The following is a 20610-nucleotide window of genomic DNA, read 5'->3' on the forward strand; positions in this document are numbered from 1 at the left end:
ATGTTTCAGAGACACATTAAGAAAAAAAACCCTTCAACCAAGCTAAACAGGAAACCATAATGCATTTGCTGTAATGCTGATTTATTGTGGTAAGAAAAGAAAGTTGGAATCCTATACCAGCACTAGAGGATAATGAAATAGCGTAACGTTTATAGATAACGTTTTTAGATCCATGTAAACTCACAACTTTACACATAAAGCAAAAATGACAGATATCATACAGATTACAGGCGTAGAAAGTGTAACATCTTACATTTTGTTGGGTAAATTAAAACTTCAGTGATTTATTGTATGTTAGGTATCTTACATAAAACAATATATAATAGAACAAGGTATATTTATTTAATGAAAACACAGGTATGCAACACTTTTGAAAAAATGCCTGACAAATTTTTTGTATTTTGAAAAATATATACATAAAAGATCTTAAATTTCCCACAGCCTTCCTAAATCTAAGGAAAATTTTAGGGCCACCAACTACAGACAATATAAACAGTGATGTGCTTTGCGAGAATAAATAGTCCTCCACCTATGATCACCTAACTGCCAACATTGCATATTAAAGCCAAGTGTGATCAGCACACCTTAAAATGAAAAAGCTTTTTCACAGGGAACCACTGAGCACATTAATTTTCATCGTGTTCAGTCGTGGTCTGCTGCTGTATCCCCAGGACAGTTGGAGCACAAGTCCTCTTCATCTGTCAATACAACAAAAAACAATGTATCAGCAAAGTTACTAAAAACACCAATAAAACCAGCAGGCATGTTGTCATCACTCTTACCATTATAAGTGGTTCCACACCATATGCAATAAAAATGCACTCCTCTCAGATAGGATGTCAAAATTTGTAGTTTGTCAAAGGACTGTAAAAAAAGGAACATATCAATATCAAATACATTATTTTTAATCTGGATCAGAAAAGATGTATTTATCGTACCACATGTCAGTATAATTATGTACGATACCCTGGCATGTGCCAGTATATCTTTTCTCATGTGTCACACCAAAATGTTGACATATTAGCGTACATGTATTCAATAACGAAGTTGAATTGGGATCATAAAATAAACCAAACACTAACAGTTAATTCCACGATTTCCTCCTCCTCCTCCTCCTCTGCTTCTTTCTCCTCCTCCTCCTCCTCCTCCTCCTGCTCTTCCTCCTCATCCTCCTCCTTCAGGTCACCCTCCTCCTCATCAGTCTCTGCTTTAGGCCAGTACCAGTCTTCTCTGGGGATGGTGATGCTCTAAAAACACAATTTAGCCAAAGGATTCAAATAGAACAACAACAAGTGCTAATTCTGTACTGAAATAGTGTGCAAATAGTCAAAATATAGAATTTTAGCATGGTTATATTTCCTGCACATTTGTATTTATTCTTGCTACAGAGTTTCTGAATATAGATCTGCAATATCAGCATAATCACTGTGATGATCAGTCTTTATTATGACCATAATTCCTCCAACCTTCTGACTGTCAAGCTGTTCACAGGCTCGCTGACTTCTTCTGAGATCGCCCTCAATCTTTCGCTCCTCTCTCTCCGTCCGAACTCGTGACCTGGAATTAAAAAGCATAGCATTACACACTTGAATAAACAATGTTTAGATGTATGGTGTCTCATAGACAGCTGAAAACCTCACCTGAAATCTTCCAAAGACTTTGTCTCATTTTGTTGTTTGGCCCGCACTTTCTGGCGATAATATTCAAGTTCTTCCTCGGCTTTTCTTTTCTTCACCCCTTCCATTCCAATGCCACCTCGGTCTGATTTAGCGTAAACAGAAAGGTACATAAATGACTGCAAGGCACCAGTTGGATTGCACATAGTGTTCCCAAATACTAAATACATTACAACTATAAATTTAAAAGGGAGTTTGTTACCAGTTTTGATATTTAGAGGAATTGGATCAACCCTTCCTGCTCCTAAAGAGGTATTAGAGATAAACATCAACACACGCTAAAAATGCAAAACAGAATGAAAATAAGATCATTCAGTTAAACAAAAAAGAAAAACATACCTGACTTTCCAAGGCCTTGACCAGCTTTATAACCCATTTTTTGCAGAAGTGCAAATCCCTTGTTCTGATTGCAAATGGAGTTTTCCATAGCTGCCTCTCTGCTTTCTTTCTCCTGTTCCTTGTAAGTCTTCTGACGGTTCTTGGCGTTCGTCTCCATTTGCCGTGTCTCCTTCTTTATTGCTTCTTTTGCCCGCCTCACCATGCTGACACCTGGCTTGACATCTTGTCTGATAGAGGTACAAAGAAAAATGTATTGGGATAAAAACACCGTAAAGCTATTCTTGGAGTACTACGATACACCCACACCTAGTTCACATTTCCACAAATGACGATTAAATGTGATAAAAACTGACAGTACAGGGTAAACACACTAGCTTTACATCATGTAACGTAACATCTCAGGGTTTAATATATAAACAAAGAACACACAAAACCCTTACATTTTACTAAGAAATGCATCGGACATATAGTCATCTTCCTCATCAGACATTATGACCGGGAAAAAGTGAAACAATGTAGAAAATCGCAACAGCGTTTAATAAATAATCCTTTCGTCTACTTCAGTATTTGATTCGCTGATGTTTGGTTCGTCAAAGATATATTCCGTGTAGCTACAAGGTGCGAAGTATACAGTTCTGGTCATTTTGAAAAATAATTATAAATTATAAAAATAGGCTTGTGGGGATAAGGGATACAAATAATGTGAAACCTCTTTTTTAAATGAAGCAACAGCAATATGCTCTGCACATTCATTTTCAGTTTTTTTTTAAAGTCGGGACCACTTTAATGCGACACCGCCGATACTTGTCGTCATCGTCGTCATTCACGCTGGCATCCTGGTTATCGGAAACAGGTAGAATGAACAGTTTGCCTACATGTATCTCAGAAATGGAAAATGTGTTGTTTCTGGTCTCTTCTTGAACTGTTTAATGTTTTAAAAAATGATGTTAGATAGCTAACGCTCAGTTTGGGTGTGTGTGTAGCTGGATTTCCGCTTGTTCCTCTTAGGAACTAGCCTTAGCTAACGTTAGCTTATGTTGCTAACCTCTAACAACAGCTGGAGGCAGGTAGCTGTCAGCGTAGAACACCATTGTTGACGCTATCCAGCTTTGACAATTTAGTTTACTACACTCAATAGGAAAAACAGCACGGATTTATAAACCTATGAAGCTGTAAATGCTGATATAAGTACTTACTTAATATGTGTGTCTCTTGCTTTAAGCTTAAATAAGGTATTTCAAAGACAATACATGTAAGTTACACAGATCTTTATTAACCACCGTGTTGATGCTGTTTATGTTGATTGAATAAAAGGGGAAATTTCCGAGAAAAGACATCTACTGGCAAACACGCCCTTAGATAACTTTGCAGAGCCAAGGGTGTCTGGCACTGTGCTGAAAGGTCCTCGCCATGGAGCTGGCTCACAGTCTGCTGCTCAATGAAGATGCCTTGGCCCAGATCACTGAAGCAAAGAGGCCTGTCTTCATCTTTGAATGGCTCCGCTTCTTGGACAAAGTGCTCGTTGCAGCAAATAAGGTGACTTATGCAGCATTTGGCATTGCTCTTCTGAGTGGGTTTCATTTGCGTCAGTTTGTGAGTTTTTCGTGCATTTGCATGGCAGGTGGACGTGAAGGAGAAACAGAAAAAGCTGGTGGAACAGCTGACCGGACTGATCAGCAGTGCTCCTGGACCGCCTACAAGAAAACTGCTGGCCAAAAACCTTGCTACCCTCTACAGCATCGGGGACACTTTCACTGTTTTCCAGACTTTGGATAAATGCAATGACATCATCAAAAGCAAGGATGACACGCCTGCGTACTTGCCAACAAAACTGTAAGAACCCATTTAATCGCATGTATTATCGTTAGCCATTTGTTTTGAATACAGTCGAATATTCTGCTTGTTAATATACACATTTGCAGAATATAGAATATGTCCAGCATTGCTCTCAATGCACGAGGCAGAAGCTGTAGCCCACCTTCAAGGGTATTAGCAGTTAAGCCAAATGTTAAGCTGCAGAATGACATTTCATATTTGAAAGGGGGGAGGGGGGGATTAAGTGCATATGACCAGTTATCTCTTGGAAAGGAATGGAATCACATTGGTTAATGCTGATTTATTGAGTTTTATCCACCTCTCAAACCTGCTTGATCCACTTTGCTACTCCTGTAGTGTTCGACCATAGATAATAACATGTCTGCAGCTCTGAAGTTAAATCTAACTCACGGCACAGGCTATTGAGTCAATCTCAATATTCTAATAAGAAATTTGAAGTTCTCATGGACCATTGACTTGTATTTCAGTTTAAAGTGAATGATGATGTGTAGCTTCTTTTTTATCTCATTCACTAACCTTTTTTTCCAGTGCTGCTGTGGCATGTGTTGGAGCTTTTTATGAGAAGATGGGCAGGATGCTCGGAAGCTCCTTTCCAGATACCATTAATAATCTTTTGAAGGCATTGAAGAGTGCTGAGGTATGAATTTTGACCACAATATTAGAAAATGGAATGCAGTTTTCTATTTTATTATAGCAGGAATGTATTCGGTCAAAGTGTATACTGGATTTTGGAAATTAAATAGATCCACTATTCAGACACAAATGTTTCCATATTTTGTTGATCAGTCCCAAGGCAGAGGAGAGATTCTTCTCAGTCTGCAGAAGGTGCTCGGTGGACTGGGGGGAGCTGCCGCCTCGTGTCACAGAGACATCTACAAGAATGCCCGCTCTCTTCTCACAGATCGGTCCATGGCCGTACGCTGCGCTGTAGCAAAGGTTGGTCTCAGAAGCTGTAAAAGACTTACAGATTACACTATTTATTTGGTCACCATTTATTTATGTCATGCACATCTTCACCCAATAGAATATTTTAGTGGAATTTCATTGCCATGCACCAGCTTGGGTCCATGTTAACTTCCCTGCAGCTGATGATCCCTGAACTGGTTTAGTGTAAAGTACAATTTCCTGTTTAGAATACATAACTGTATATTGTACAATATATTGTTGTACGGCTAGTATATTGCAAATATTTGTATAAACTAAGCATCCAAATTTTTGTTATGTCTCATCGGCCCGTCTATAATAGATTAGGTGTCTTGCACATGCATGTTGTAGATGTTACTAACGTGACTCCATCTTTAACTGCTCGTCTGACCAGTGCTTGCTGGAGCTGCAGAATGAAGCGGTATTCATGTGGACTACAGAACTGGAGAACGTGGCCACTTTGTGCTTCAAGGCCTTGGAAGGATCTAACTATGGTGTCCGGGTATCTGTGGCCAAACTGCTGGGGACAGTCATGGCGACTGCCCTCTTGCCCAAACAAGCAGCTGGTAGATTACATAGTTAATTTGTTTAGTTCCCATTCAGCTACTTTTACGTTGAGGAGTAACTTACCACTTTTGTTCTTCATGAGCTGAATGCTTCTCTCCTCAGTGATGCGTCAGAACGTGAAGCGGGCCACTCTGGAGGAGGTGCTGGAGCTCATGGCCACTGGCTTCCTGCGCGGTGGCTCCGGCTTCCTGAAGAGCGGAGGAGAGATGTTGAAGGGAGGAGGCTCTGTTAGCAGGGAAGTACGAGTGGGCGTCACACAGGTGAGGCGAACTCTCAAACTTACCAATCTGAGTCTGCGTTACCGGCTTCAACCCCATAACACGTGCTCTTTCTTCATATTTCCCCAGGCCTACGTTGTGTTTGTGACTACACTTGGTGGTCAATGGCTGGAGCGCAACTTTGCTACATTCCTGTCCCATGTTTTGGACCTGGTGTCTCACCCACGGGCCACGCAGACACACGTAGAGGCTGTGTACTCGCGCCGCTGTGTTTCCTTCATGCTGCGCGCCACCCTCGGGGGCTTACTCGGAGAGAAAGCACAAATTGCAGCCGGCAAAGAAATCTGCCAAGCCATCAGCAAACAAATGAGGGCTGTGGGTAAGGAGGATGGGGGGGAAATATCACGGTTCAGAGCATTACAGAGTAAGTACTCATCCATTATTATCATTTTATTTCACCCTTCATTCAGTTTCTACTGTCCTTGCATGGTTGGGTTTTGCGTTGTGCACAGAGATGTTTTTCCTTTGGTTGTGTGTGGAGATCGCTTCCCCTATTCATGCTTTCCTTCTTGCTTGCTGCCTTTGCTTCTTTTGGATTTCTCCCCTCTTTCTTCACTTATGTTTGGAACCACAAGCAACATCGTAATGTCAGCAACATTCGGCATTGACAGCTAAGCACTTGAGTTACTTATGCTTGCATTATTGCGTAGCCGCCGTGGCTGTTTGCCATTCTCTCATTGCATTGAAATTCACAAGCAGCATGACCTCATGAACTCTTTCTGACTGTTGACGTCTGGCTCACGCTCGCAGAAAAACCGTACGTGCCACTAAATTCACAGATTCAAGTAATTTCCCCCCTACAGATCCAAGACATACAGTTTGCTCGTTTGTCCATCATTACGTTTTATTCATTTCAGTTCCCCATAAAAACACATCAATTATTATTCTTTTTTTTCAATCCCCTTTTATCTCATTCAAAAGTGATGATTCTTACTCTGATCTGCTTTGCAACCTGACTGGATGAAAACTGTGTCAAAAATAGGTTCTCTCATATTGATGCTTAAACATAATTTGAAACAGATGTTGAATGTCGGTGTCTCTTTCTGCTTGTAGCTTTTTCATCCAGCTGCATCTGTGAGGGTTCATGCAATTATGCTCTGTGAAATATAGATGCTAAAAGTAACTTAAGAAATGTTACCTGGATACAGGACGGCAGGGTGAGCGAGGGAGGGAAGGCGGGGGGATTGTATGTTCCCTTGTTTATTTCACAGTTTGTTCCCAGTGTCCTACAGAATAACATTAGACCGTTTTGAGATGCAGCTTTAAATCTCTCGTTCAAACTTTTGTTTATTTTCACTCTTTTTGCTTGATCTTTCTGAACTATTGTCCACTTTTGCTCTGAGGATTTAAGATCTTGATAAATGACCATGGTATATTTGAATCTGGGATGTTTTTAATTTCCAGAATAAGTTTTATTGTTTCCCATTTATTCTTTAACTATAATGATTGTTAAATGCATTGATGCTTTAAAAAAAGATGAAAATCCTCAGAGCTGTGTGGCTCATAGCAGCGTGCGATTGTTCTCCTGCAGTTGAAACATTTTGCATATTCGTAATGTGTGACAGCAGCACATGGACTAATGTGGACAGCCAGTTATGTTTTTTTTTTTTTTAAATGCGTTTTTTTTATTTACTAATAAAAAAAATCCCTTGTTTTTTTTTCTAAAATTCTCAACCTAAGCTGCAATTTGCTCCAGGTCACCTTATCCATCAATGCTGAACACATTATTGATTAGTAACAGGGCACCATACCAGATTTTAGATCTTAATCCACTTCCCTTCATAATGACAAACCAACACAAGATTGTTTTTTCTTTCTCTGGCACTTGTTTTTTTCAGAGGCAGTTGTGAATGACATCAGTGGGGAGAACAAGGCCGGGGCAGCGGATGTCTCGGCCAGTCAGCATGTCATGGTGTGTGCCCTCAAAGAGCTGGGCAGTTTGGTTCAGAGCTTAAGTGCTACAGCCTCACCACTCATTCAGGAGCCTTCTATAGGTGAGACCGACCTCACGTGTCTATAAAGTGAGATAAACTGATCATATCGAGGATGAAGCTCCCAGCTGGACTGACAATTTGCTAAGTAACCAACTTGTATACATTTGGCCAGCTTCTTCTCTGACTTGGGTGTTGTGTTTTAACATTTAACTATCCTTAAAGCAAAATATTATATACAATGTAAATCATCCACTTCCTGTACCCACTGCAAAAACGTCCAATATTACTCTTAAAGTAAAACTTGTTGGAATCTGGACGGCGTTCTGTCACAACCTCACCACATATTCCACACTCTCTTCGCCAGGACTCCTCGAAACTGTAACGTCGGTGCTGCTTCACCCCAGCATGGCGGCGCGCTTGGCCGCCGCATGGTGCTTGCGCTGTGTTGCCGTGGCGCTGCCCTACCAGTTGACCCCCCTGCTGGAGCGCTGTGCTGAGAGAATCAACAGCCTGAAGAGCTCCCCTGAGGCCGTGAGCGGCTACAGCTTTGCGATGGCCGCTCTGCTGGGAGGCGTACACCAGTGTCCTCTGGGTATCCCCCACTCCAAGGGCAAGGTGTGCAGCCCGAGAAATGAATCTCTTTTGCTCCTTCGGTTGGATCTGTCACTTGGGTCATTCGACTTATTCTAGCCCTGATTGGCTGATCGCTAGTCTCATTCTCTTCAGGCTCTTCAGGCCCAGAGATATTTAAGAGTTATCTGTGTTTCTCGTAGTTGGTGGTGAGCATAGCCGAAGACCTCCTGAGGACAGCTGCTCAGAATAGTCGACTGTCCCTGCAGCGCACACAGGCTGGATGGCTGCTGCTGGGTGCCCTCATGACTCTGGGTGAGCCTCCCAACCATCTCTCTCTCTCTCTGTCTCCGTTCTCCGCCGTTCTTTTTCAACAGCGCTGTCTCCCTCGGGTCTTACTGACGACGTCGCCCCCCACATTGTGTTTGTGCCCAGGTCCCTCTCTGGTGCGCTATCACCTTCCCAAGATGCTTCTGCTGTGGAGGAACGTGTTCCCTCGCTCCCAGAAGGAGTTGGAGGCCGAAAAAGCCAGAGGAGACGCCTTCACCTGGCAGGTCACCCTGGAGGGCCGAGCTGGAGCACTGTGTGGTGAGGCAACATCACGCCCTGTATATCTGCACATGCTCCGTCATGTCGTTGGACGTCATTCTTGCCAACACGCCTGTTTCCCTTTTCTTCTGTAGCCATGCGCAGCTTTGTGGCCCACTGTCCCGAGCTGCTTACGGAAGATGTGATCCGGAGACTGATGACACCCATTGAATGTGCCATGACCATGATGTCTCAGTGAGTGGGATGCTTTGGAGTTTGATTCTTTTGTTTTCTTTCACTTCTTTAGCGGTTTCCAGGTTAAATATCTAAAACGTGTAACGTTTTTCCAGTGTCCCTGCCATCATTAAAGTCCATGGTGCTCACCTGAAAGCAAGTGCAGCGATGGTTAGGCTGCGGTTGTACGACATCCTGGCTCTTTTGCCTCCCAAGACCTATGAAGGTAAAACAGTCCACTCTTTTTATCTTTTTTTTTTTCAGAGCTGTACATCCCATTTTATTTATCTAACAGTTTTCTTCTTGTGCAGGCAGCTTCAACGCTCTCCTGAGGGAGCTGGTGGCAGAGTTCACTTTGACAGACAACTCGGCCAACACCACCACCTCCTTGCTGCGCTCGCTCTGTCACTACGACGACAGCGTTCTCATGGGTTCATGGCTTCAGGAGACTGACCACAAATGCATCGAGGATCAAGTGGGTAAAATCTTCAATAGACGTGATGAATTCAAATACTAGCATATCTTATGAGAATGAAGGGGTTCTCCTTTCATCTGTCAACAGCTGCAGCCCAACAGTGCGTCCGGCAGCGGAGCTCTGGAGCACGATCCCTCCTCCATCTACCTGCGTGTTCCTGTAGGCGAGGCCATCCAAGGGCCTCTCCCGTTGGGTGTGTCTGTCATTGATGCTTCAGTGGCGCTGTTTGGTGTGGTTTTTCCCCATGTCTCCTTTAAACACAGGTGAGTAGTCTTGTCGCTGCGGACACATGGAAATGTTTGCAGCACATCAACATTGTGCATCTTATCTTTATATGATATATTTTTTATCCTGTTGCTTTGTGATTTTATTTATATTCACTGGTGAACTATTGTGTAAAGCTCTTTTGACATGCTTGTTTGTAATACATTTACATGTTTTATTTAGCTGACGCGTTTATCCAAAGCGAGTTACATTAAGTGCATTTAACCATGTCGTAATAAATTCTACTTTTCAGGCTTCAGATGCTGGACCACTTTGCGGAGTGCATAAAGCAGGCTAAAGGAGTTCGACAGCAGGCAGTCCAACTGAACATCTTCACCGCAGTGCTCAGTGCCCTCAAGGTGAGATAACTTGTTTCAAATCCTCCATAAGATATGTTTCATAATTCCACTAATATGCACTGTGAGAAATGATATATCTCTTCCTGACTGAAGGGTTTGGCTGAGAACAAGAGTACTCTGGGCCCCGAGGAGGTGCGTAAGACGGCCCTGGCCCTGGTGATGGGAGCGTTGGACAATCCAAACCCCATCCTGCGCTGTGCTGCTGGGGAGGCTCTGGGCAGGATGGCTCAGGTGGTTGGAGAGGCTACCTTCATCGCCAGGATGGCACAGACCAGCTTTGATAAGTACGCATTTGTGTACTGTCTGTTTTTCTTTTCTTTTCTTTCTCCATTTTATTATGGTCCATGTTAAGGTCAAGGGAGAATTTGTCTGCAAACCACAATTCTAGTCAGTTACAGAGAAAATTAACATGTTTTCTTTTCATACTATCTTAATCTGAATCTAGATCACATCTATATCCTTTGCTTTAATCATGTGATGCATATCTCTTCTGTTCCTCTGGTTCCAGACTGAAGTCTGCCCGTGATGTCGTATCAAGGACGGGCCATTCACTGGCTCTGGGCTGTCTGCATCGATATGTTGGAGGGATTGGCTCAGGCCAGCACTTAAAGACCAGTGTCAGCATCCTTTTGGCTCTGGCGCAGGATGGGTCCTCCCATGAGGTCCAGGTACGGTAAATTGGTCAGGAGGAATGAATATTAAGATTCCAAAATAGAAATATCAGTTTTTTGTTTTTTTGTTTTTTCATCTAGACTGGATTACTACTTACTTCTGTTTACTTTTAGGACATGTTTTGTTGTTTTTTAAATAGTTTGTAATGCATTTTAATTAAAATATTATCTATATCTATTTTGTTTTTTTCATCAGACATGGGCTCTGCATTCCCTGGCCCTGATAGTGGACTCTAGTGGACCCATGTACAGGGGCTACGTGGAGCCTACGCTGTCCCTGGTGCTCACCCTGCTCCTCACTGTGCCGCCGTCCCACACAGAGGTGCACCAGTGTTTGGGCCGCTGCCTCGGAGCTCTCATCACCACTGTGGGACCAGAATTACAGGGTAAATAGAATCACAAACCTCATTGTTCACTCAGTAACCCCCTCCCTGGTCCAGCAGGTGGCAGTGTAATCCCACTAACAGCTGCTGAAGTGGACTTAAGGCTGGCGTTGCGTCAATGCACTCGTTTCAATACATGGTTCTGCGTGTGTTGCAGAGCAATTCACCGCCATAACAACAGGCGGAGTAATGTGTTTTTGTTGAAGACGACCTAGAGAGTGACGTCTATTTATTTGTTTATTTATTTATCATAGACTTTATTGCCCCGTGCATTGCCACTGCTGCTTTTCATCACGAACACATTTGTTCACCTCTCGACCGGCAAACCGGCGTTTGCGGCAATTTCCCTCCGTGAATCCAACCCGCTTATACAACCCGCCCAGGCCGGCTTGTATAAGCGCTCATATTTACGCATTTCTTCCGACAAAAGTTCTTAAATCTGATCCGTTCTCTCGTAAACATTCTTCGTTTTAATAATGGCGGTATCGGGCTATGAAAGCGGAAATGTGAGACTCCACAAAGAATGTAGTTAGCAGACCAATCGCCGCCTTGTGCGCTGCGGGAGGCTTGCGTTGCTTGCGTCGTAAGTGACGCAAGCCTAGAAAAATGGGTCGACACACGCAAGGAGGTGTGAAAAGGAACGCAAGGGACACGCAGGGGGGGGCTTGCGTCTGCGTCGCTCTGAAAACGCAGAAGCATAAACTAGGCTTTACTGGACTGCGTCTCCTACAACTGCTTTTTCTCCTTCTTTACTAATCTGTGTCTTTGGGTTTGCTAGGAAATGGAGCCACTATCTCCACCATCCGCTCGTCCTGCCTGGTCGGCTGTGCCATAATGCAGGACCACTCTGATTCCCTCGTGCAGGCAGCTGCAATCTCGTGTTTGCAGCAGCTGCACATGTTCGCTCCACGCCATGTCAACCTGTCCAGCCTAGTGCCCTGTCTCTGTGTAAGACATGATGAGATGTAACGCGTCGAGAGTAGTTGTTGCTTGCCTTGATTGTGATCATCATTTTCTGCTGTACTATGGGGTTCCTGCAGGTGCACCTATGCAGCTCTCACCTCTTGCTGCGGCGGGCTGCCGTTGCCTGCCTGAGGCAGCTCGCTCAGAGAGAAGCTGCGGAGGTCTGTGAGTATGCCATGAGCCTGGCGAAGAGGTCGGGAGAACACACCACAATCAGTGAGTACAAATCGTGATCACGACTACAGTATTTAGTTCGGTTAATGTAAGCGAGCGAGCGACACTGTGACTCTCACTGTGTTGCCTCACTACCCTGTTTCAGATCTGAAGATCACAGAAACTGGTCTGGAGGGCGTTCTCTTCGGCATGCTGGATCGAGAGACAGATAGGAAGCTGTGCTCCGATATCCATGATACACTGGGTCACATGCTGTCGTCGCTTGCTGTGGAAAAGCTTTCTCACTGGCTGAAACTCTGCAAGGACGTTCTGGCAGCAACGACCGGTGAATCATTAAAACAAATCAAGATCTCAAAATTGCTTAGAACAATCCAAAATCAGTTTAAATGTTTTGCGTCCTTTCTTTTAAATCCTTGTATCGTGCATGTGTCATTATCCTCCCTCAGATGTAGGAGCAGCAGTTGTAATCGAGGTGGAAAAGGACGAAGAGGACTCCGAGAAAAAAGACGAGATGGACGACGACACCATGTTCACAGGCCTGGGTGAAGATGACAAGTCAAAGCCTTCTGTGGCGCCGCGCTGGGTGACGCGGGTATTCGCCGCGGACTGTTTGTGCCGCATCATCCTGCTGTGTGAAAATGACAAAGCACACTTTGACCTGGCAGCTGCCCGCTCTGCACAAGCCAAGAACCCCAAAGGTGCGATTGGCCATGCGGCCAGAATGATTTATGCCACCTGTGATCAGGGTCTGTGCTCCAAATGTATTTTCTTAAGTAATTTACCAATATTGAAACCGTTGCTTACAATGAGCGTACAGAACATATTTTTTTCTGTTAACCAGCTTTCCAACTGTTTGTTAATAGCGACTTGTTTGGTTTGTTTGTTTTTCGTGACCTCCCAAGCAGGTCAAGTGTCAGCTGTTGAATAAAGCGCATTTGTGTGCTTTTATGTTAAGATGGAACAAAGCTAGCGATGACACCGCAAACGTGGGAGGGATTTTTCTTTCTTTGTGACAGACATAGAAGCTGGTGTTTATATAAGCTCCTCTGAAGTAAAGCAGCCTTCCACAGACCACGCAGTAATGGCACATTGTAGGGATTTTGCAGCTCTGGAAGCAGCTAAGCCAACTTTAGTGACTGGGATGAAACGGATGGTTGGTCTGCATATTGGTGTTTGCAACTAATCCCTTGAAAGGTGCACTTTAGCTGAAACTCAATGAAATCTAAGCCTCGCGCTTAATATCTGGCTTATTTGAGTCGACCTTCAAAAAACTGATTTGTTTTGATTTTTGTCCTGCAATCTTTAATTAATCTAGGAAAAAGCAAACGCATTGGAGGAGGCAACATTCCTTCCTTGCTGACGTGCAACCCATCATCAAAGAACCACAAAAGTACATATTAAACATGACTGGCAAAGGTTGAAATGACAATAATCTGTTATGTATTCTATTTTCTGATCAATTGATGTGGCTTCTCACCAAAGTAACAACAACGTTTTTTTAAATCAAAATAGTTTCTCTTCCTCAGTTGATCCTTGCTGTTCCACCTTTGTCCATCCAGGCGATCAGTTGGTGCTCCACTTGTCCGACCTCATCCGCATGGCCTTCATGGCGGCCACAGACCACAGTAACCAGCTGAGGATGGCGGGGCTGCAGGCCCTGGAGGACATCATTAAAAAGTTTGCGTCCGTACCGGAGCCCGAGTTCCCGGGACACGTAATCCTGGAACAGTACCAGGCCAACGTGAGTCGCAAACACCAACTGGTAACGACACAGCAAATCCGCAAAATGTAAAGAGTTAACATCGATCCAACCATGCGTACGTTTAGGTGGGAGCGGCCCTCAGACCTGCTTTTTCACCTGATACTCCGTCTGACATAACAGCCAAGGCATGCCAGGTAAGAAACCTCTGTTCACATTAAGAATAAACTTAAAACCGCTATTAGAAGTTAAGCAGCTCACTCCATTGCCCAGTTTGATGGGTGCACTGCGTAAATGCCGGGATGTTCCTACCCTGCTCCGTCTGTACTGTAATATTATATCTAATAAGCGGCCCTTAAATATATTGTTATACTGTATTCTGATGGCGCTTCTACAATGGCAGTTAATTGCTACTGCACAGTAACTCATCGCCTCACAACTCGACAGAACAAACAACAAACATGTAATCAGCTTTGTTGATGACCCTTCTCCCTTTGACATTTCTATCTATATCTCTTAATTAGGCTTTGTGCTCTCTCAGGGTCTTTCTAGTAATAATCTCAGGGTTTCTCTTCCCCAAATGCAAAGATTAATGTACGACACCATAGACACAAAGATGTAGATCTATGATATCTGGTCAAATATACCAGGAGAGAAAAGTGTTAAAATAAGCATAAAGGGTGGCTTGATGAGTACATTAGCATTTTAACTTCTCCTTCTCCTGCACTTGGCTGTGAGACGCTTTTAATATGCGTTAGCCTCAGAATGATGACATCTTATTATGTCTCCTCCACTTGTACAGCCCTAACATTTATTAATAACTGCTCTTTAACACCCACAACCCTAATTATGTTTGTCTGGGTGCCATCCAGCCCCTTCGTACGATGGCCAATCCACCTGAAACGCTCTGTTATGTAATGCAGGGGTTTAATTGATCTCACTTGTTGTAAGGCGTTAGGTGCTGTCTATGGACAATTTGTTTGGCATTTACACCTTTTGACACCTCCATGTGGCCCCAGGTGTGTAGCACGTGGATTGGAAGTGGCGTGGTCAGTGACCTCAATGACCTACGGCGAGTCCACAACCTGCTGGTGTCGTCCCTGGACAAGGTGCAGGCTGGGAAAGGCTCATCCAGTCAGCTGTACAGTGAGAGTGCCACCACGATGGAGAAACTGGCCGTGCTGAAGGCTTGGGCGGAGGTGAGACCGAGCTCCTTGACCCCGAGTACCGTCACGTGCTGCTTCTCTTTGAGATGACATGCTCCACAAGGCCGACTCTACACACTGGCTTTCTTTCTCAGGTTTATGTGGTGGCAATGAAGATAAAGAAAGACGCCGAGTCCAAGCCCGCCAAACCCGTCCGGAATGGAGAGGACGACGAGGACGACGATGATCTCGGCGCCAACGTGCTTCCACCCGACAGCCTCATCACTTTGGTGCAGCCGGAGCTGCCGTCCCTGAGCCGCCTGTGGCTGGCGATGCTGCGAGACTACGCTCTGCTCACTCTGCCTGCCGAGTTCTCCAGTCAGCTGCCCCCCGACGGTACAACAACTTCTGCCGAAATCAAATGGATATCTAATCTCTTACATTACCCGTACATTACATTGTAGACTTGCAGTGTTTCTAATGGCGCATGGATATTGGGCCAACTTCAAACACTTTGGTTTTGGTTTCAATACTAGTTGCACTAATATTCTCTAGAGCTTAAGCTTAACAGTGTCTGATAAGGGTCAACAAATTCACATGACTGTCACATAGCTGTTTGATGGGATAAGATGTTCCAGCAGATTGTTGGAGATGTTATCAATTATTATTTGTCATTTCTTTACCAATGAGTGACGGGTACTGGATATTTCTGATGACCTTAGCCTAAGTAGACAATTTAGGGGCATATATTTAAAAAAGGTTCATTTGTAAACAATTGCAACAAAAGCAACAACTTGCGTCTCAAAGCGATCTGGTCAAACCAGAGTCATTTTCCATTGTTGTGTGTCTGCGTTCAGGTGGAGCGTTTTATACTCCGGAGACAATAGACACAGCAAGGCTCCACTATCGCAGTTCGTGGGCCCCCGTCCTGCATGCTGTGGCCCTGTGGCTGAGCAGCACCGGGTTCGGAGCTGGTGAAGATACCGATGAGGTCCCGTCGTCTCTATCCAGGGCGCCTGCCATCCCGCAAGCTCCCTCCTCCACCACAAAGACCTTCGAGGAGTCTGTCAAAGACCGGATGCATCTGATGTTGGGTAAAGAGCTCTATATAGTAATTCATGTTACCGAGTCTTTAATGTTTGGATCTTATGAAAGCCCCCACCTCACCACAGAATACAAGTATTGTTCTAAAAAAAAAGACCTTTTCATGGTGGCGGCTTTTTGTTGTAACTCGCAGCCAAGGATCCACTCACATCTGCAGAGTATTAGAGGGATGGTGGCCGATGGGAAGGGAGAAACAGTATGAGTAACACAAGCTAAGTGCATTTCTGTGTTCTGCCCCTCAGGAGTCAGTATAGAGTTTCTTTGCTTTCCGCGGCCCGAGGAGCCTATGGAACATGTGATGTCCTGCCTGCGAGCGCTGTTCACGCTGCTGGAAGCTCCAAGTGCTAAGATCCATATCGCAGAGGACCAGGTAAAGACACACGTTTTCTCAGAGAAGAAATACAGGAAGAGAGTGATTGGAGTCAAATTGTTTTCTGAATTACACATCCAATTTGATATTTGAAGAAAGATGTGTCATTGCTGTCATGTTTACAGACATGTAAGCACTGCATAAACCCAAATGAAATAGTAACTTTGCAAAGGAAAAATAAGAGTGGATTGCACACGTCCGTTGCTCACACCTTTCATTTGTTATCTCTTTGGTCTCGTTCAAGTGACATATTTACCAGTGACTGATCCCCACCGTAGTGTAAATATGTGGTGAATACCGCAGCACCACGTGATATTTACTGGCTGAACAATTAACTGCCACACAACAGATAATGGGATACTGAGAGCTTCAAAGGATGCGTGAATTGTCTTCTACAACTTCATCAAAAGCTGGTTGTATTTCTCAGCTGCCTTTTGTTTGCGCCGCCACACAGTCCTTACAATCGCCTGTCTGTCAGTGAGTAGACGCCTGCACCACCTCTGCGTACGGCGTGGTAGTAGGGAGGTCCCTCTCGCTTTATGAAGGTCCATTTTATGTTACCATGCAGACTGAAAGAGATTGGCATTGAAACATTTATTGCTATGACACAACAACTTCTTGTGGACCTGTTGGCAATGAGCCAGGACGTTGAGTATTATTTAACATCAATGTTCACATTCCTGATGTTTCACAGGAGCAATACTGTACATGTTATTTCTGTTGTAGCTGTTGGCAGTGGAGCTGCTGAACGTGCTCCACAGGCTGCTGCTGACCCGGGACCCTCCTGCTGTACAGCTCCAGGTCATTGCTGTGGTACAGGAGACCATCAGGGCAGCACAGGACCATCTGCAGCGACAGAAGGCCAGCAAGGGTCAGCAACTCACACGCTCCTCACACGTTTACGTCACATACACTTAAACTGACCACTCTGTGAAAGCCGTCTGAACATAAGAGTGGTTACGTCACTTTTAAGTTTTATCTTTGTAGGCACGTTTGTTTTTTCTCCTGGTGAATTCTGTGACTGTTTGAGTGATCTAGGTCACTTTGTTGTTTTGTTTAGGCAAAGAGGAAGAAGGCGAGAAAGACTCTCTGCCCAGCCTCGGGGAAGGAGGAGACACGGGGGAGCTCGTACCCGGCAAGTCTCTGGTGTTTGCGGCCATGGAGCTGCTTGTGTTTGTCCTGGTCCGCCACTTACCGCAGCTCAATGCGCGCGTGAAGGAGTCGCCCAGCCACGTGCCACTCAGGCCGCAGCGACTACCTGAGGAAAGCGCACGCCTGGTGGCCAACACGGTATCCATCCTGGCAGAACTGCCCTCTCTCTGCTCTCCTGCTGGTGAGGCCTGAAGCAAACAACACATGCACACACACACACACACACACACACACGCCATGCAAAATCAGAAGAGGCAGATCTGTAGACTCACTGTACACATTGATAGCAAATCTCTGCTCCTATTTGGATGTTCTATGTAGAATACTTAGTTTTCTTTGCCTGCATTTTTAGGTTTGTTTACACTATTGATGAACTAAAGTCTAAGCAATGTGGAGTTCACTTTGAAAAGCCCATTCCTCAGTTTCTCTTCACCTTTACAGGAAGCATGACCATCCTTCCCACGGTGCTCTTCCTAATCACGGGCGTTTTAAGGGAGGCTGCAGTTAAGACTGCAGACAACTCTGTGCCCGTGACTGTGTCTGCTGCCCTGCAGGGCATAAAGACCATCATCACCTCCCCGCTGGCCCGGGTGGAGAGCATGCAGACACAGTGGACCGGCCTAGTGAGGAGCAGTCTGGCGTCCGTACTCGAGCACTCAGAGCCAGGTAAGAAAAAAATGCACGCGCTCGTTGGACTGTGAGCTCTGTCATGCAGGGGGTCAGAAAACCGCCTGACATCATCTTTCGTTGACAGTTTACATGCTTGTTTGTGCATTTCCGTAGACGAGTCCAGGCCCGACATGGATGAGGTCAGTATGTTAACAGCGATCACACTCTTCCTGCTGTCTGCCAGCAACGAACTTGTCGGCGTAACCGTCCTGCAGAAGGGCTGCTTGGACCGCTTCCGAAATGCCCTCAACTCTAGGGATCCCTGGGTAAGTGCCTAATGAGTACAGACCGAGCTGAAGACCCTCAGCCTGGACTAGTGTTGAATTCCTTATCGAAAAGGTGTTCTCCAGATGTGTGTGGCCAAGTTAATTGAGTGATTTTATTTGTTTTGCCGCAGGTCCAGGCACGGTGTTACCAGCTGCTGTTGTCAGTGTTCCAGCACTCCAGCCGCGCGCTGTCTACTCCGTACATCCACGCTCTGGCTCCTGTCATGGTGGAGAAGCTGAAGGCAGTGGAGCGCAGTCGGCCAGGGACTGCTGCTGAGCTGCAGGCTGTGCAGGAGGGCATTAGGGTCCTAGAGAATCTGGTCGGCATGGGTGAAGAGCAGAACCGTAAGTATGCTTAATGGACCACTATGGGGCAACAATTCCATTAAAGTGTTTAGCTTCCTTTCAAAGTAGGCCTTTAAAAGTGTTAAGCTCACTGGAGATTAAAGCAATATAGCATTAAATTATACATTTAGACTCCCCGTTTGGGTTTATTGTCAATTAAACTATCAATTTCAACTTTATGTGATATATATTATTCATCATGTATTTAGGTAATGTGGTGGACAAGTAATACATTTCTTTCCCAAATGATCTTGTTCCTTCGTCCTCTGTTTTTATTTCCCAAGTAAAGCAAACTGTGCTTATACTTACAGAAAATGCAAATGCACATGTTTGTTGTGGTGACGATAAACTTTGTCACTTTGTTTTCTCTTCCGGTGCAGTTAAACTTTCCAAGCCCTTTTCGGTTGAGTTTAATAATTTTGCTGTTGTTGATCTTTTTTTTTTCTTTTTCAATGTCTCATCTTCATATTCTTTGTTTAACAGGGGTGCAGTTGCTGGCTCTTCTCGTACCAACTCTTGTCTCCTACCTTTTGGATGAAAATGCCATCTTCTCCGCGCCCCAAGTATCAATAGCCCTGCATGATTTTGCCCTTCAGAACTTGATGCGGATTGGCCCTCTCTATCCAGCTGCTTTCAAGATAGTAATTGGTGCAGCACCTGAGCTTAAAATCCGTTTGGAATCTGCTATACGGGCCAACCAGGCCAGCAGCAGAGCCAAAGCTGCAGCCAGGCTAGCTCAGCCGACGGTGCAAGCTGCACCAACCATCAAACTCAAGACGAGCTTCTTCTGAAGTCTCCCAAACCCTTGTGGCCTAAATTAAGGTTGTGTCTTTAGGTTTTGGTGTCTGTCAATAGAGTACCACATGTCGTGTATGTTTCCGCTACAGTTTAATAAGTGTATTTATTAATCTGACATGTCATTGTTGTTTTTGAGGAGTGATGACTCTTCAAGTCAAGAAGGCAATTATGTAAATATCATTAAAATGGCATTTGAATGTTGACTTTTTAAAATATCTCACTTTGAAATCTGTAGGAAGTCTTGACTGTGTGAATGTATCATTTGTGGACTATTGCACATTTAAAAATGGACATGATTGAACAACTATTCTCCAGGTGTCCTTTTTCTCTGGTCATCATCCCGCACTGTCCAGAAGTTGGTGTTAACTGTGCTATTTGCTGTGATTTTTGCATCACCATGAGCATGGCAGGTATTTTTTGTTCTTTTGATTCCAATCATGCATGTTTGTTAAGTACATTACCTTAGGGTTTGATCTGATTGTTACTGATTGTTTTTTTGTTGTTTTTCTTTTTCATTTCTGTGGTTGATTAATTATTTTTCCCCTTATGTTTTAAACATTTATTTTGATGATTTTGACCACAGAATGAGATTTTATTGGAACTGATTGAATATCATACGCATCATGCTTTCAAATTACTAATTGACTAATTCTATCAGAGTTTATTGCTCTGCTGATAAACTAGCGGGTAATACATCATGTAAACTACAGTACGTGCCTGACTGTTGTATTGCTTATAATTGACCGACTAACATAACTTGGTAGTTGAGATGGTCCGTTGTAACATTCTACCCTACTTTTTTTTTTATTTGTCAATAAAGTTGCTTTTACCCCACTGTGCTGATGCCTGTATTTGATGTTCTTGGAGTACATTGTGATGCGGGGTCT

General features: G+C 44.3%; 2 protein-coding genes across 7 annotated transcripts; one reads left to right on the forward strand and one right to left on the reverse strand.

Annotated features, from left to right (window-relative positions):
* Positions 1-60: 60 nt before the first annotated feature.
* On the reverse strand, positions 61-2619 carry gpatch11 (G patch domain containing 11). The gene is made up of 8 exons (XM_040178348.2): positions 2456-2619; positions 2016-2242; positions 1879-1920; positions 1641-1761; positions 1467-1557; positions 1083-1247; positions 783-864; positions 61-698 (listed from the first exon to the last, which is right to left on the reverse strand). The coding sequence occupies exons 1-8, from the start codon at positions 2503-2505 to the stop codon at positions 643-645; spliced, it is 834 nt and encodes a 277-aa protein (XP_040034282.2). The 5' UTR covers positions 2506-2619; the 3' UTR covers positions 61-642.
* A 96-nt stretch (positions 2620-2715) lies between these two features.
* On the forward strand, positions 2716-20557 carry heatr5b (HEAT repeat containing 5B). Of its 6 annotated transcripts, none has more exons than XM_040178332.2 (37): positions 2716-2868; positions 3330-3551; positions 3637-3848; positions 4380-4488; positions 4638-4787; positions 5170-5341; positions 5445-5602; positions 5690-5939; positions 7459-7614; positions 7919-8169; positions 8328-8439; positions 8560-8712; positions 8808-8907; positions 9003-9112; positions 9198-9361; positions 9449-9624; positions 9879-9984; positions 10078-10268; positions 10493-10652; positions 10852-11041; positions 11817-11986; positions 12079-12217; positions 12321-12500; positions 12622-12873; positions 13491-13565; positions 13735-13916; positions 14003-14071; positions 14894-15073; positions 15175-15415; positions 15877-16113; positions 16366-16493; positions 17220-17364; positions 17554-17826; positions 18087-18311; positions 18429-18580; positions 18712-18925; positions 19409-20557. In XM_040178332.2, exons 2-37 carry the CDS (start codon positions 3426-3428, stop codon positions 19714-19716), a joined length of 6216 nt encoding a protein of 2071 aa, XP_040034266.2. In that variant the 5' UTR covers positions 2716-2868; positions 3330-3425; the 3' UTR covers positions 19717-20557. The 6 variants fall into 6 exon arrangements, with proteins under 6 accessions (XP_040034266.2, XP_040034267.2, XP_040034264.2 ...); XM_040178330.2 differs by having other exon boundaries at positions 2780-2868; positions 5690-5984; XM_040178333.2 differs by lacking the exon at positions 13491-13565 and having other exon boundaries at positions 2774-2868; positions 5690-5984.
* Positions 20558-20610: the final 53 nt, after the last annotated feature.

The sequence above is a fragment of the Gasterosteus aculeatus genome, chromosome 6, assembly GCF_964276395.1.
Source record: "Gasterosteus aculeatus chromosome 6, fGasAcu3.hap1.1, whole genome shotgun sequence".
Classification (NCBI taxonomy): domain Eukaryota; kingdom Metazoa; phylum Chordata; class Actinopteri; order Perciformes; family Gasterosteidae; genus Gasterosteus; species Gasterosteus aculeatus.

Bases quoted from the DNA above. Each gene is read 5' to 3' on its own strand.
- gpatch11 (XM_040178348.2), bottom strand. From the start codon at position 2,505: ATGTCTGATGAGGAAGATGACTATATGTCCGATGCATTTCTTAGTAAA. The intron at 1,762-1,878 runs GTAACAAACTCC...ACGCTAAATCAG, and splicing joins TCCTCTAAATATCAAAACTG to ACCGAGGTGGCATTGGAATG. The intron at 1,558-1,640 runs GTGAGGTTTTCA...TTTTAATTCCAG, and splicing joins AAGTCTTTGGAAGATTTCAG to GTCACGAGTTCGGACGGAGA.
- heatr5b (XM_040178330.2), top strand. From the start codon at position 3,426: ATGGAGCTGGCTCACAGTCTGCTGCTCAATGAAGATGCCTTGGCCCAG. The intron at 8,908-9,002 runs GTGAGTGGGATG...ACGTTTTTCCAG, and splicing joins GCCATGACCATGATGTCTCA to TGTCCCTGCCATCATTAAAG. The intron at 11,987-12,078 runs GTAAGACATGAT...GGGTTCCTGCAG, and splicing joins GCCTAGTGCCCTGTCTCTGT to GTGCACCTATGCAGCTCTCA.